The sequence below is a fragment of the Priceomyces carsonii genome, assembly GCF_900007245.1.
Source record: "Priceomyces carsonii strain CBS4050 genome assembly, scaffold: Debaryomyces_carsonii_scaffold_4, whole genome shotgun sequence".
NCBI lineage: Eukaryota > Fungi > Ascomycota > Pichiomycetes > Serinales > Debaryomycetaceae > Priceomyces > Priceomyces carsonii.
In genome coordinates this window covers 1,273,858-1,287,906 of record NW_026946677.1, presented here as the reverse complement: position 1 = coordinate 1,287,906, position 14,049 = coordinate 1,273,858, and the positions used below count along the sequence as shown (strand labels likewise).

The window sequence follows — 14,049 nt, the reverse complement described above, 5'->3', positions numbered from 1 at the left end:
TGTAATGATTCTCAAAGATGATGCAAACAATTTTTTCTTCTGAAGTCATTTCTTTTTTTTCTCTCAAATTTTACCATTATTTAGGTGGAAAGCATAACTGATGCAAGATAGTAGTGGAACGACCTCTGACTTACAAGAAGAGCCGTATGATAGTTCGTTAGAGGAAACATCTCAAACTGAGTCATTTTTGACTACCTCAGATGACTTTTCTGAGGATTCTGATGAAGACATAAATGTAGATGAATCATTATCTACTACAATTATTAAAGAAATTGAAGATGGAACTTATACATGTTTAGTGTGCACAGGAGAAATAGATAGAGACTGCGAGGTCTGGTCATGTCAGGAGTGCTTTAGAGTTTATGATCTTGACTGCATTAAGGCTTGGGCCCTTAGAGGATCTTCGACGGATAAGACTAATAAGACATGGAGATGTCCATCATGCAATACTGCCATCAGCCAGATCCCAAAAAAGTTTAGCTGTTGGTGTGGAAAGGTAAATAACCCAGAAAAGGATTCAGTTATACCTTTCAGCTGTGGGAATCCATGTACATTCAAACATGAAGATTGTATTCATTCTTGCTCCTCTATTTGTCACCCAGGGAATCATCCTACATGCGGTGCAATGGGACCGATAATGAAGTGCCATTGTGGATTAGAAGAGAGACAGCTTCCTTGTTTAATAACGCCATACAGCGATGGTTGGAGGTGTGACAATGAATGTTCCGTTTCATTATGCGCATTTGGTCACAGATGTCCTAGAGCTTGTCATCTGGGTTTCTGTGGGCCCTGCCAAAAGCAGACTACGGCGAAGTGCTATTGTGGGAAGGAAGATTTATTATTAGAGTGTAACGAATTGCGTCCAGAAAAATGTCTTGATTGGATTGGTGTTGGTCAATGTTCGAATAAAAGTACCATATATTATGATTGCGGCTTACATTTTGAGACAGTACCATGCCAGCCCCAGAACAAGGACGTAAAAGAGTGCAGATATTCGCCTCTGAAGGTAACTACGTGTTACTGTGGAAACAATAAAGTCAGTCTAGAGCATAGAACTAAATGCACTGATCCAATCCCTGAATGTGATTCAGTATGTGGAAAGCCTTTAGAATGTGGATGTAAATGTTTGATGAAGTGTCATGCGGGTCCCTGTATCTGCTTTAATATTATAGAAACTCCATGCTCGTGTGAGAATTATTCATTTTTAGTCCCCTGTAAATTCTTGCAGTCTGGTATGAAGCCTAAATGTACTCATAAATGTTCCGTTTTACTCAACTGCCGAAAGCATTATCACAAAGAGGTCTGCTGCGCATTTGAAAAGCATGGGCTCAAAAGAGAGAGGTCGAAGAAGAAAGCCCTCAGAAACAATATAAGAGCCACATTTGACGATGAGCTTATGTCAATTGAACCAGTTCATATTTGTACTAGACCCTGCAATAGATTGAAGTCTTGCAAGATCCATTATTGCGAGGCACTATGTCACAGCGGGTCATGCGGAGTGTGTTTGGAATCTAGTAACGAAGACTTGGTGTGTCATTGTGGGAAAACAGTCATTGAAGCTCCTGTTAGATGTGGTACGAAGCTTGTGTGTCATGAACAATGTAATAGAGAAAAGGAATGTGGACATCGCACAGAAATACATGAATGTCACGATGACTCCGTTAGTTGCCCTAAATGTACAGCAACGGTAAAGAAACAATGTAACTGTGGGAAGAAATCAGATATACCTAATATATTATGCTCACAAACTAATGTATCTTGCGGTAATATTTGTAAGGAACAGAGGGATTGTGGTCATCTATGCTTAAGAGTTTGCTCATCCAAATGCACTAAAGATAACGACCATGCTACCTCTAAGACTTGTCAATCAATGTGCCACAAAAGAAGACTGAACTGTCCTCATTTCTGCAGTTTGAGATGCCATTCAAACAAGCAAGATATGCCCAAGAATTGTGATCAAGTTTCCTGTAAAGACCCTGTCAAGATAAGTTGCAATTGTGGCCACCTCACGAAAACGGTACCTTGCGGAGCTTCCATAAATGAAACATCGAAAATATGCACGGTATTATCTTGCACCGAGGAATGTGCAAAAGCTTTGCGTGAAGAGCAACTAAAGGAAGCATTCGACTCATCTGGTGAATCATCATCACAAACCAAATACCCCGACCTTGTGCTAACTACTTATGAGAGACAAACGAGATGGTGCTCAATTATTGAAAATGTAATGAGAAATTTCGTAAGCTCATATCTTACTCTGAATGGAAGCACCAAGAGTTCATATCACTTCAACTCAATGAGCAAACCTCAAAGAGCATTCGTTCATGAGCTAGCTGCTACCTACAAGTTGTATTCAGAATCTCAAGATAAAGAACCTCAAAGATCAGTATTCATTGTCATTACTCCTAGAACAAAATTGACTGAATTAACAATTAACGAAGCAATATCTATGAAGCGTAAAAATAACTTGTCGATCAATGTCGAAACCATAGACATACCCATAGATGATGAAAATTTTTTCAATGCCATTCTAATTGAAAATTTGTTCTTTGGCGTAGTTCGTGAAGAGATTGAGGATGAGTTACAGAAATTGACGGCTACCTATAAATTCAATGATTCTACTTTACAATGGATGCAAGAAGGGAAGTTCGTTTTGTACTCTCCAGGGAAATATAAGACCATCACAGTTGAAGAAGAAAACGAACTCTATTTAATGATGAAAGCCGCGAAGAGAGCTCTTAGAGATAAATCATTGGCTTTTGATTGTAAGCTTTGCATGGTGGATGATGATCTCAATTACATCTTAAAAACTGAAGGCACCAAAATTGATAAACAAAAGCTGCCTTCTTCTCGTGGTACTCCTGTCGAACCACAAAATTCTTTTCAAGTATTAGAAGTTGCTGGATTCGAATAATGCATTAATTAAATAGAATTGTCTATAAGAAATATCTAACTTTTTTTTTCAGAAACTTCTGTAGATATGGGCTCCTTGATATGCTCTTGGTTACTTTTTGAACGATGCCTTCTAGTTTTCTTCTTCGTGGCACCAGACGAAGCGTCTCTTTCCTCAGTTTTCTTCTTTTTCACACTCAAGGGATTAGGGGCCTTCGGTCCTTTCCTTTTCTTTGTCACAGGTTTACTTGTCAGCTCATCTTCTCCATTAAAAGCAATACCAGCATATTTGACGTCATTTAAGCCTTTTGTTAGTTTCTCACTTTCCACAGAATTCGAGAACTTAGAACTGACGTCAGACAACGGCTCCATAACCATGACAGACCTATTCATATATATCAATGGTACTCCAGGAATTGTCCTTAACTTTTTCCTAAGAGAAATATCTTGTGAGGCTATTATATACCTATGCTTATTCTCACCATTAACATTTGTAATCGATTCAATGCATTTACCGGGCGATAATGGAGCAGAGAGTGGATGATTACACCTCCGTCTCTCAAATTTTTTAGCCAAATCAATACCTGATTGATTTTTACTGTCATATAGAGCCTGAATGCAACATTGAGTGATCATAGGCTTCACTTCGCCTTGAACTGTTCTCTTCAATCCTTTTTCAAGGTCGAATGAAGCTTTTATACAAGTTAAAATTAATTCATCGTCGACGATAGTTTGGAAAGGCTCACGAAACTTGAATGAGTGAAGGTATACATTCATTTGTTTCTTGTAAGACTTTGCTCTCTTTTGTCTCATCTTAGCCTATATCTGAATCTATGGTATTGGAATCGTATCTCTATGGTGTAATGAAAAAAAGAAAAATTAAAAAAAAAAAAAAATTAATTACCAAGAGAGATGCGATGATATATCAATGTATTTAATAGCGAGATCTAAACATAATTAAATACCAAATGAAAATATTTGCCGATTTGTCTATAATCTATATCAGGTTATATTAGGCAACCCTGGTACCTTTGATAACTATGGGTATCATTCCACATGTTGGAATAGTGAATTTTCTATGATTAGTAACAGTAATAAAAGCTCTAATTGTCCCAGCATGTGAAGTGACAGACTTGAAATATTTGTTTGGATGACTTGAACTATCCTTCCAATCTTGCTCAAATATTCTTTGAAGAACCTTGTTCGTTCGTACAAATTGTTCACTCAATTCTTCTCTTCTATCTACAAATGTATCATGAAGCTCATCGTTTTCAGTAAAGCCTTCTTCAAACGCGAATTCAGGGAAAAGGCCGCGAATCTCAGTCTTTGAGGATCTTTTGTGAGCAATATGAAGGCCCATAACTTCTCTTAAGTTCTCCAAAACAGTTGGCGTTGGAATATCGATGTCATTCCAAGTATATACTAGGGTGTGAGCCGACCTTCTCAAGGGAGAAACATAAAATTTAGAGGGTAATGGTGCACCTAACTCTAACTGACGTTTCCAAGCAGTGTTGTTTTCCTTTGCTTGATCCACACCTAGTGGTGTAAGCTCTGGATCGGGTCCCCAAACTATTTCTCCGTCTGTCCCTAGAAACCTCCATTTAGTAAGCCAATCTTGACGAGGATATTTAGTTGAAGCAACATTATGATACCCTTGACCATGACGGGCTAGAAACAATACTTGATATAACTCATTATCGGTATTGGTATTAAGATCATTAATTTCTTCTATTATTTGTTTCCAGGGCTTCATAGCACCAAAATTTTCAGAAGTATGGTTAAACTTCATATCATCTGTTACGCTACTCGATTGACTGAAAAAGTCGGGAACGTACTCAAATCTCCAGGGATAAGTGGGCTCGCCATTATCGTCCTTCTCCTGATGCAATTGTTCCATCAATTCGTAGTAAATGTGGTCCTGTTCAGGTTCCAAATACGCATCTCGACGGTCTCTGACATTCGCAACCAAGAGACTCATATTGAATTGAGCCTATTTAAATAAAATCTGTCCAAATATAAGCTAAATTAATAACTGATACAATTGATTTCATTCGTAAGCTTTGTCCTAAAGAACATTCAACCATTAGTGTCGTCCCCCCCCCCCCCCCTCACGGCAGAAGCGATGAGACAAATTGCGAATCCTGACTATCGAGGTGTGTATTCGATACCCCTCTCTCAGTAGGAGGAATTGTTATTTTGCGTGTTAGGGGTTTGCAGGGTGCCTCGGAGTTACAGATTATTTGTTTTACATGTTAGACTTTGTCGATACTTTCATCTCGGTTACTGCATTATCTAGATAAATGTTGATATAAATACTAAACATTGTTTTCTCTGCACTTAAAGTCGCAATTCGATACGAAAAGATCTCTTTATGCTATTAAAGTCATTATGCCAGAAGGTGAAGTAAACGAAGTAGAGCTTGAAAGAAAAAGACTGCTAGAGTTGGAGCATAACTTGACAGGGAAGACGACTACAACAACGGAGCCGGCTGTCGAAGAAATAAAGAAGGAAGAGCCCGAGACAAAAAAAATTAAAATAGAAGAAGATGGAAAGTATGAAAGTTTTGGTAACTCGGAGAAACAAAAGACATCAACTATCGTAGTGGTTCCTCCTACTGCTCCCAAATTGTTTTACACTCCATTGAAAACAGGCTTAGTTTACGATGTCCGAATGCGATACCACGCCAAAATATTCACGTCTTATTTTGAATATATTGATCCTCATCCAGAGGATCCTAGGCGTATATATCGTATATATAAGAGACTAGCTGAAGCGGGTCTCATTCAAGATAGCTCCTTGTCAGGCTCTGATGAAATTGGACCCTTAATGGTAAAAATTCCAACTAGAGAAGCTACCGTTGAAGAGATTCTCGAAGTACATTCCGAAGAGCTTTTTAAGTTTATAGAATCCACTGAGACAATGAGTCGCGAGAAATTACTAGAAGAGACTGAAAAAGGCGATTCCATTTATGTTAATAATGATTCGTTTCTTTCGGCAAAACTTTCATGCGGTGGTGCAATCGAAGCTTGCAAAGCAGTTGTTGAAGGGCGGGTCAAAAATTCATTGGCTATAGTACGTCCGCCAGGACATCATGCGGAGCCTGATTCTCCTGGTGGCTTCTGTCTTTTCAGTAATGTTGCAGTTGCTGCCAAGAACATTTTAAAGAACTACCCAGAATCAGTGAGAAAGATTGTGGTGCTCGACTGGGATATTCATCATGGTAATGGAACTCAGAAGGCATTTTATAACGATCCGAGAGTATTATACATATCACTCCATCGTTACGAGAATGGTAAGTTTTATCCTGGTACCAAATATGGTAACTCAAACATGGTTGGCGAGGGCCAGGGTGAAGGTTTCTCTTTAAATATTCCTTGGAAGGTTCCAGGAATGCATGATGGTGATTATGTCTATGCATTTAACAGAGTTGTTATTCCTGTTATAAGCGAGTTCGACCCAGATTTAATTATTGTCAGCTCTGGTTTTGATGCTGCAGATGGTGATACCATTGGCTGTTGTCACGTAACACCTGTTGGTTATGGTTCTATGACCCATATGCTCAAAGGAATAGCAAAAGGAAAATTGTCTGTCGTATTAGAAGGAGGCTATAATCTTGAGTCGATCAGTAGAAGCGCGTTGGGCGTTGCTAAGGTACTAGTTGGTGAGCCTCCAGAGGATACTGTATCACAATTGCCTCATCCAGAAGCTGTGGAGGTTATAGATGAAGTAATAAAAATACAATCTAAGTATTGGAAATCATTGAAACCAGGAATACCTGATCATATTTTTGATGACGTATATGATTTACCAAATGAAAAGAAGAACTTTACGCTAGCAAATATTGCCGATCCTATAAGATCTTATCAAGCTAATGACTTATTTAACCGTTATGGATTTATCAACTTACCGATAGTCTCAGGAAATAATGAAAATGAAAAGTCTAGTCATTTTACTATCGATTTACCTGCACGCTTAGAAGATCTAGTCCTTGCAAGCCCTAATGTTAATAACAGTTCTACCATAATAATCTACGTACATGACTCTCCTGAAATTTGGGCAAATATAAATCCCGTTAGTGGAACCATTGAAGCAAGCTCCTCTGTGGTATTAGAACATCCCTTAGTTCAGATTATTGAAAAAATCAAGAAGGAAATAAATAAAGAGAAAAGTGACAGCTGCCCTGAAGCCGATGAGGTTGGTCACATAGATATTTATGTTCCTTCTAGTCAATTCCCTATTCCTAGTTACACATCTTCAAACCTGTCAACAACCTATTCACAAGTTATATTTGGTCAAGAGCTATTGTTATATATTTGGGACAATTATATCTCATACTTCTCTCAGGTTAAAAAAATAGTATTTGTCGGGTTTGGAGATGCTTATCAGTCTATTATTCATCTTTTTGCAAAGAGACCATCTCAGAATATTAAAGATATTGTAAAAGGAACCATTGTTTTTCTTGACAGATCAAATTTAAAATCTTTAGTGCCAGTGATGGACGAGTCTATGATAGATTGGTATTATCAAAATTCAGTTATTTTCACTAGTTTCTTGAACCCATGCTGGGTCGGTACCGGGGGGTCTTCTTCTCTGTCTGCGAGAAATGGACAAGGCAATAATGAGCTCAATGGCTCTGATGATTCTAACAAAAGGCCGAGAAGAAAATTTGGTCGTGTGTTGAAGTCATCTGCTGATGGCTTATGGGATGTGATTAATGAAAGATTTGATGAAGGTGTCGACTTCATATTAGATTCAATTGAGGATTACAGCACCAGCGAAAGTAGTAACTAGCATTATATATTGCTGGATATAAAGTTGTATTATATATGTGTATATACTTGTAATTCTAGCTCAGATTTTGATTTATGGATTGCAATGGCCAAAACAAAAAAGTAGAAAAGAAGAATTCATGCTAAACAAAACTTGGAAATCTTCTTGAAAAATGCCTCTCTAAGTCATCAACATCCGGAAGGGAAGTGTCACTGGCATCGCTCGGCTTCCTATCATGCTTTTGATAGGAGTCCACTGATTTCAAATAAATTGGCTTCTTAGGCTTCGGAGGTGCTTTCTTAAGTAGCTCTTTTGGTGCTTTTCTTGAAATTTTATTTTCAGACATAGTAGATGAAGGGGTAGTAATAGAGCTCTTAGCTGTAGAACTGAACTGATGTTGTGATAGACTACGGGGAACCTTGGGAGGAGTTAATGCACGAACCTTTCTTGTAGGCTTAGTTAAGTCAGTGCTTGAAGATGACTTTTCTTTAGCCAGTGTTGAGATGCTTTCATTATTGATGGCTGCTATGTCTTCAACTGCTGCTGTATCTGTATATTTGCCATATCCATCAGCAGTCTTTTTAATGGAGCTGTCCTTTGAATTATCAAAAAGTAGCTGCATCCGCCGTTGGATGGACAATTTCCGGATCTGAGGTTCTTCATGTACTTGTGTTACTTCATCGCTGAAAGATTCCGGACTGCTGCTTGTTTTTCGTTTACTGAAAACATTTCTGATGGATGACACACTTGATCTCTTGTTCTTAGTAGATGTTTCAGCGCCAGTTTGATTATAACCCAAACTTTGGGTACTACTGCCACCAGTGCTGATTTTCCGTAACGAGCTTTTTATTGTATTCTTAAGACTTCCACCGGTGCTCTGCCTCAGTCCTAAGTGGTTTTCTTCTTCCTTAGTTCGTAAGAAATCTAATGTGCCTGAATCATACTCATTAGAAGTTGCCATATATTCGTTGCTTCTCAATTGGCTATTGACAAAATCTTTCAACGAATGTGTAGAATTGTTTGGGGAAAACGATCTATAATGATCATCTTTGTTAATGTAAGTGCTCATGGGTCGCGATGGATATACATTGTTTAAATGAGAGCTTGAAGGGATATATGTTGATTTTGGCCTAGAATGCACATCGCCTTCACGTCTTGCGACATCAGGGGTAGAAACTGATTGCAAAAACTTCGTTTTATCAATAGATGCAAACGGATCTTTCGTCTTTGGGGTCACTTCTTGGAGACTATTAGTATCTTTTACTGGAGGCTCGGTGACACTCTTGTGGAGAGATAATGAGCTATCATTGGCAATTGAAGTATTGCTTTTAGTCCCAGATTTTAAGTTCTTTACCTGAAGCTCCCTAACGCTCAAAGGTATTATATTGGGAACCGACTTCCTGCCCTGCATTGAACAGATTTCACCCAAGAGCTGAGCAGCATTCGGCCTCCGCCTTGGATCTTCTCTCAAACAACATTTAATCACATTTTTCAATCTTGGAGAAAAAATCAGTCCTGGTTGATCTCTGAATCTTAAAGTGTGAGAGCAATTTAATATTGTCTGTTCTAAATCTTGCATCGACTTCTGATTGGGCAGTTCGAAAGGAGTAGTATAGTAACATAATTTGTACAAAAAACACCCCAAAGCCCATATATCCAGCTTGTCATCAATTGGAAACCCTTTCGACAAATCTATCATCTCAGGAGCCCTGTACTGAGGTGTAGTATGATGCATGATATCGTCGTGGAGAGTTTGCAATTCTTGTGCTGATTTAGGAGCTGGTTGGTAGCCTACCGCGGAGCCAAAATCACAAAGCTTGTACTTTCCACCGGAGTCTATCAATACATTCTCTATTTTGATATCTCTATGAATCAAAGGAGGTTTCAAATGGTGGCACATGGCCACTCCAATAGTAACATCATGCATTATCTCCAATATTTCAGGCTCAGTCAATTTATGAGTCAATCGAGTATTCATAAAATCTATTAGTCCATTCTTCTCACAGTATTCCATTAACAAAAATACTTCATACTGTTGTTGGTCCGAGCTTGACAGATTCAGCGTTGGGGTTTTCATTCTCGAAGCATGAGAGTCAATATATGAAACAATATATTCATTTCCTCTCAATCGCCTCATAGCATCGACCTCTTGTCTCAATAATGATAACTGCCATTTATTTGGCACAACTACCCGCTTCAAACATGCTATCTTAGATCCTCGAAAAGGTGGCTCGATTGTACAAGTGTATACAAGAGCGAAACCACCCTCTGAGATATATTTAGTAATACTTATTTTATGGCTTCCCACGGTCAATTTCGTACCTGGTGAGTAAGCATTGGGAGGAGGACTTGGCATTTTCGTCTCCTTTCAAATCTAATCGAAAATGCTAATATGCTTCAACCCCTTCAGCGAGAGGATGTTTTACTTTTAATGTTGACCGACTGTGACGATCAAAATTATATAGTTAAATCTATTGTACAGGCCAAACGTCATTTAATCAGAATTTTTCAATTAAACGATTTTTCTTCACTTTTTGGAAAGGGGCCAAGATAAGAGGATAAAAGAAGAAGCTTAAGGGGGGATTTGAAAGCATATACATTGTTATGAAGTTCTACTTTGAAGCAGAAAAATTTTTGGGACCATACAAGGGAGAGAATGGAGGAAGTTTACAATCGAGAATTTTCAATGACAAGAAATTGACCAGCTCTCCTAAGCATATATTTGCTGTGGTACACTCAACTCTCAAGTACAAGGAATACATAGAGTATGTCATTCGAAAGTCGAAAATCAAGCAATCAATAAAGGTGAGCAATAACTTACTTTTGTTATTGGTGCATGACTTACTTTTCTCGCCAAGAGGCAGAATTGAACTGGGCAAGCATCCTATAAAGGATTCCTTTTTAAAGCACAAGACCAGGCTAAATGCCGAATTTACTAAGCTTAAACTAAAGTATAAGGCAAAGAATACCGAAGACTTACCTACTAAAGAATCTGATGAAGACGAAACCCCTGTGAGATGGTTTCGTGTTAACACACTTAAAATGCCCCCAGAAGACTTTTTAAAAAGCCCTCTTTATCTCAGCTTGAAACCGATAGAGAGAATAAGTGAACTTAAAAGTACTGGTTACATTTATAAAGATCAGCATATTCCAAACCTTTTCGGAGTTCATCTGAAGGAGAAGATAACAGCTAGTCAAGAATATATAAAGGGCCAAATCATAATTCAAGATCGAGGCTCCTGTTTTCCTGCTCACATATTGAATAGCGACCCTAATTATGTTCATTCCGTAGTGATAGACGCATGTGCGGCGCCAGGAAATAAGACCACCCACGTTGCTTCTTACTTACCGTTGAAGGATGATTCTGTTGTGTATGCATTTGAAAGAGATGCGAGGCGGTTTGATGTTCTAAAAAGCATGTCTTTAAAAGCTACTGGTAAGAGCAAAAAATCTTTGATTCAGGCAATCCACTCAGACTTCACCACTAGTCGGCCATCAGACTTTGCGGCTGTTACTGGGCTCATCGTCGATCCCTCTTGCAGTGGATCAGGAATTTTTGGCCGTGCGCTTGAAGATGCACAACAGGAGGAAGCAAAGCATGAGTTGGATACAGAAAGGCTAAATAGATTAGCTCGATTCCAGTTTAAGATAATGAAGCACGCGTTACTGTTTCCTTCAGCTAGAAGAGTAGTCTATTCCACTTGTTCGGTACATCTTCATGAGAACGAGAGAGTTGTAGTGGATTTGTTAATGGACCCGGATGTGAAAAGTCAGGGCTGGAGTCTCGGAGATAGGTCTTCAGTATTGCCTTTATGGCCCCGTAGAGGGTGGCCAGAAGAGTTCACTGCAGTCAATGATAATCGAGGCCCGGAGGAATTAGCAGGTGGGTGTGTACGAGCAATGCCCAAAGAGGATGGGGGAATTGGATTCTTTGCAGCTTGCTTCATCAGAGATCATGTAGATGAAGGTCTCAAAAGCCGTGAAGAATCTTCTGAGTCTGCGTACAATGAATCTGAAGAATGGACAGGTTTTGAGTAGATCTATTTGCTTGGGAATGGACTTAAATAAAGTAGATTGAATTCTTCATCCTGATAAGAAATCTTCGCTATAATCAGTTGGCATATAGAGCATTTTAGCATATTTAGCATTTAGTCTTTTTTGAATATCGAGATTACATAATTAATAGCACAAAGCACTTATACTGACTTTTGAAAATTTTCGAAGAGGTGAATCATCAATTGCTGGCTTTTACTAACCAAAAGTTATATAGATATCATGCAAAGATCTATTTTTTCATCACTTACAAGAGCACTGGTAAACAGAAGCGGATTGAAGACCGTTTCAATGTTGAGGCCTGTTCCAAGACCTGTTGCCACAGGTCCACGTATCTCGCCATTCCGTTTTGCCTCTACTAAGTCTACGAGTGATGGTGCTAAATCAGAGAATGAAGAGAATAGCAAGAAGGATGATGGCAACATAGGAAGTAAGGAAAATAAGCAAGAAGCTGCTAATGAAGCACAAGCTAATGCTAAACCCGAATTAACCGAACCGACACCAAATGTCGAAATTGGAGAATTGAAAACTAAGTTGGAGCAGAAAGACAAAGATTTGGCAGATATGAAGAATCACTATGCTAGATCTATAGCTGATTTCCGCAATTTACAGGATTCAACCAAAAAGGAGATACAAAAAGCAAAAGATTTTGCATTGCAAAAGTTTGCTAAAGATTTACTCGAGTCTCTCGATAATTTCAGTTTGGCATTGAATGCTGTCAAAGAAGAGACATTGAAATCGAATCCAGAGGTAAAGAACCTTTACGATGGTGTTGAAATGACGAGATCTGTTTTCGAGAAGACTTTAAACAAGCACGGTATAGAGAAGGTTGATCCAATGGGCGAACAGTTTGATCCAAATAAGCATGAGGCTACCTTCGAGATCCCTCAACCAGATAAGGAGCCCGGTTCAGTCTTCCATGTCGAACAGCCAGGATATACTTTGAATTCTAGAGTTTTAAGACCTGCTAAAGTTGGTCTTGTCAAAGGTACAGATAATTAGGGGCAATGACCATTTAATGAAACAGGAATGACATATCTGAGTTGCAAGATGATAGTTTTGTACTCTAAGTGCATTTATTAATAGCTATAGCGAATCTTTTCGCTATGATTTTTGTAATAATACTTGCTTTAAATCGTGTATATATTTTCGCCAAAGTAAGCTTCTAGTTACTCCGGTCACTTTGTAGTCTCGTATGTCTGTTTTGGTGACCAAATTGACGTCGTTAAACTGAGACAGTAAACTCGAATTAATGATTATATTTCTATGAAATGCCGGACCGGTTACGGTCAAGTATGAAAAATTTGGACACTTTCAATATTGCACAACTAAATATCCCATCAACAAAAGTATCAGATACACATACAATGTTAGCTACAAAGGTTGGAGTCTGTCGTCAATTTTCAACTAGAACTGTCTCTTTAAAGCAATTAAAAATAGGTTTAATCCCTGGAGATGGTATTGGACGTGAAGTAATTCCAGCAGGTAGGGCCGTTTTAGAAAGCTTGCCTGCCAAATACGATTTGAAATTCGACTTCATTGACTTGGATGCTGGATTTGAATTATTCCAAACCACAGGAACTGCGCTTCCTGATGAGACCGTCAGAGTTCTTAAGGAGGAATGTGATGGTGCGCTATTTGGAGCCGTTTCTTCTCCAACTGTTAAAGTCGAAGGATACTCTTCTCCTATCGTTGCCTTGAGAAAGAAATTAGGTTTATATGCTAATGTACGTCCTGTGAAGTATATTGAAGGCAAAGACAGACCAGTTGATATGGTTATTGTGCGTGAAAATACTGAAGATTTGTACGTCAAAGAAGAAAAAACTTACAAGAAGGAGGATGGTACCAGAGTAGCTGAAGCAATCAAGAGAATAACAGAAACTGCCACTTCTAGAATTGCAAAAATGGCATTTGACATTGCTTTGCAAAGACAAGGAATCAGAGAAGCCTCTTCTTTGAAGTTTATACACGATAAGCCTTCCGTTACTGTGACCCATAAGTCAAATGTCTTGTCACAATCTGATGGATTGTTTCGTGAAGTGTGTCGCCAAGTTTACGATTCCAATCCAGAAAAATACGGCGGTATCGCTTATAAGGAGCAAATTGTTGACTCCATGGTTTATCGTATGTTCAGGGAGCCTGAAATTTTCGATGTTGTAGTGGCTCCAAACTTATACGGTGATATCTTGAGTGATGGAGCTGCAGCATTAGTGGGTTCTTTAGGTGTAATTCCTTCCGCCAACGTCGGTGAAAGTTTCGCTATAGGTGAACCCTGCCATGGTTCTGCTCCGGATATTGCAGGAAAGGGTATTTCTAATCCAATTGCTACCATCAGAT

The 14,049-nt window shown here is 38.7% G+C and overlaps 7 protein-coding genes across 7 annotated transcripts; 4 read left to right on the top strand and 3 right to left on the bottom strand.

The window, feature by feature from the left end:
* Positions 1-100: 100 nt before the first annotated feature.
* PRCAT00004194001 (uncharacterized protein) lies at positions 101-2,911 on the top strand (the record flags this gene model as incomplete). The annotated part of the gene is made up of 1 exon (XM_062954176.1): positions 101-2,911. One exon carries the CDS (start codon positions 101-103, stop codon positions 2,909-2,911), a length of 2,811 nt encoding a protein of 936 aa, XP_062810905.1.
* Positions 2,912-2,946: 35 nt separating this feature from the next.
* Positions 2,947-3,702, bottom strand: PRCAT00004193001 (rRNA-binding ribosome biosynthesis protein; the record flags this gene model as incomplete). Its single annotated transcript, XM_062954175.1, has 1 exon — positions 2,947-3,702. One exon carries the CDS (start codon positions 3,700-3,702, stop codon positions 2,947-2,949), a length of 756 nt encoding a protein of 251 aa, XP_062810904.1.
* A 199-nt stretch (positions 3,703-3,901) lies between these two features.
* On the bottom strand, positions 3,902-4,867 carry PRCAT00004192001 (uncharacterized protein; the record flags this gene model as incomplete). Its single annotated transcript, XM_062954174.1, has 1 exon — positions 3,902-4,867. The coding sequence occupies one exon, from the start codon at positions 4,865-4,867 to the stop codon at positions 3,902-3,904; it is 966 nt and encodes a 321-aa protein (XP_062810903.1).
* Positions 4,868-5,277: 410 nt separating this feature from the next.
* On the top strand, positions 5,278-7,680 carry HDA1 (histone deacetylase; the record flags this gene model as incomplete). Its single annotated transcript, XM_062954173.1, has 1 exon — positions 5,278-7,680. One exon carries the CDS (start codon positions 5,278-5,280, stop codon positions 7,678-7,680), a length of 2,403 nt encoding a protein of 800 aa, XP_062810902.1.
* A 121-nt stretch (positions 7,681-7,801) lies between these two features.
* PRK1 (serine/threonine protein kinase) lies at positions 7,802-10,015 on the bottom strand (the record flags this gene model as incomplete). Its single annotated transcript, XM_062954172.1, has 1 exon — positions 7,802-10,015. The coding sequence occupies one exon, from the start codon at positions 10,013-10,015 to the stop codon at positions 7,802-7,804; it is 2,214 nt and encodes a 737-aa protein (XP_062810901.1).
* Positions 10,016-10,263: 248 nt separating this feature from the next.
* PRCAT00004189001 (rRNA (cytosine-C5-)-methyltransferase) lies at positions 10,264-11,697 on the top strand (the record flags this gene model as incomplete). Its single annotated transcript, XM_062954171.1, has 1 exon — positions 10,264-11,697. The coding sequence occupies one exon, from the start codon at positions 10,264-10,266 to the stop codon at positions 11,695-11,697; it is 1,434 nt and encodes a 477-aa protein (XP_062810900.1).
* A 237-nt stretch (positions 11,698-11,934) lies between these two features.
* On the top strand, positions 11,935-12,714 carry MGE1 (Mge1p; the record flags this gene model as incomplete). Its single annotated transcript, XM_062954170.1, has 1 exon — positions 11,935-12,714. One exon carries the CDS (start codon positions 11,935-11,937, stop codon positions 12,712-12,714), a length of 780 nt encoding a protein of 259 aa, XP_062810899.1.
* Between the last annotated feature and the right edge of the window lie 1,335 nt (positions 12,715-14,049).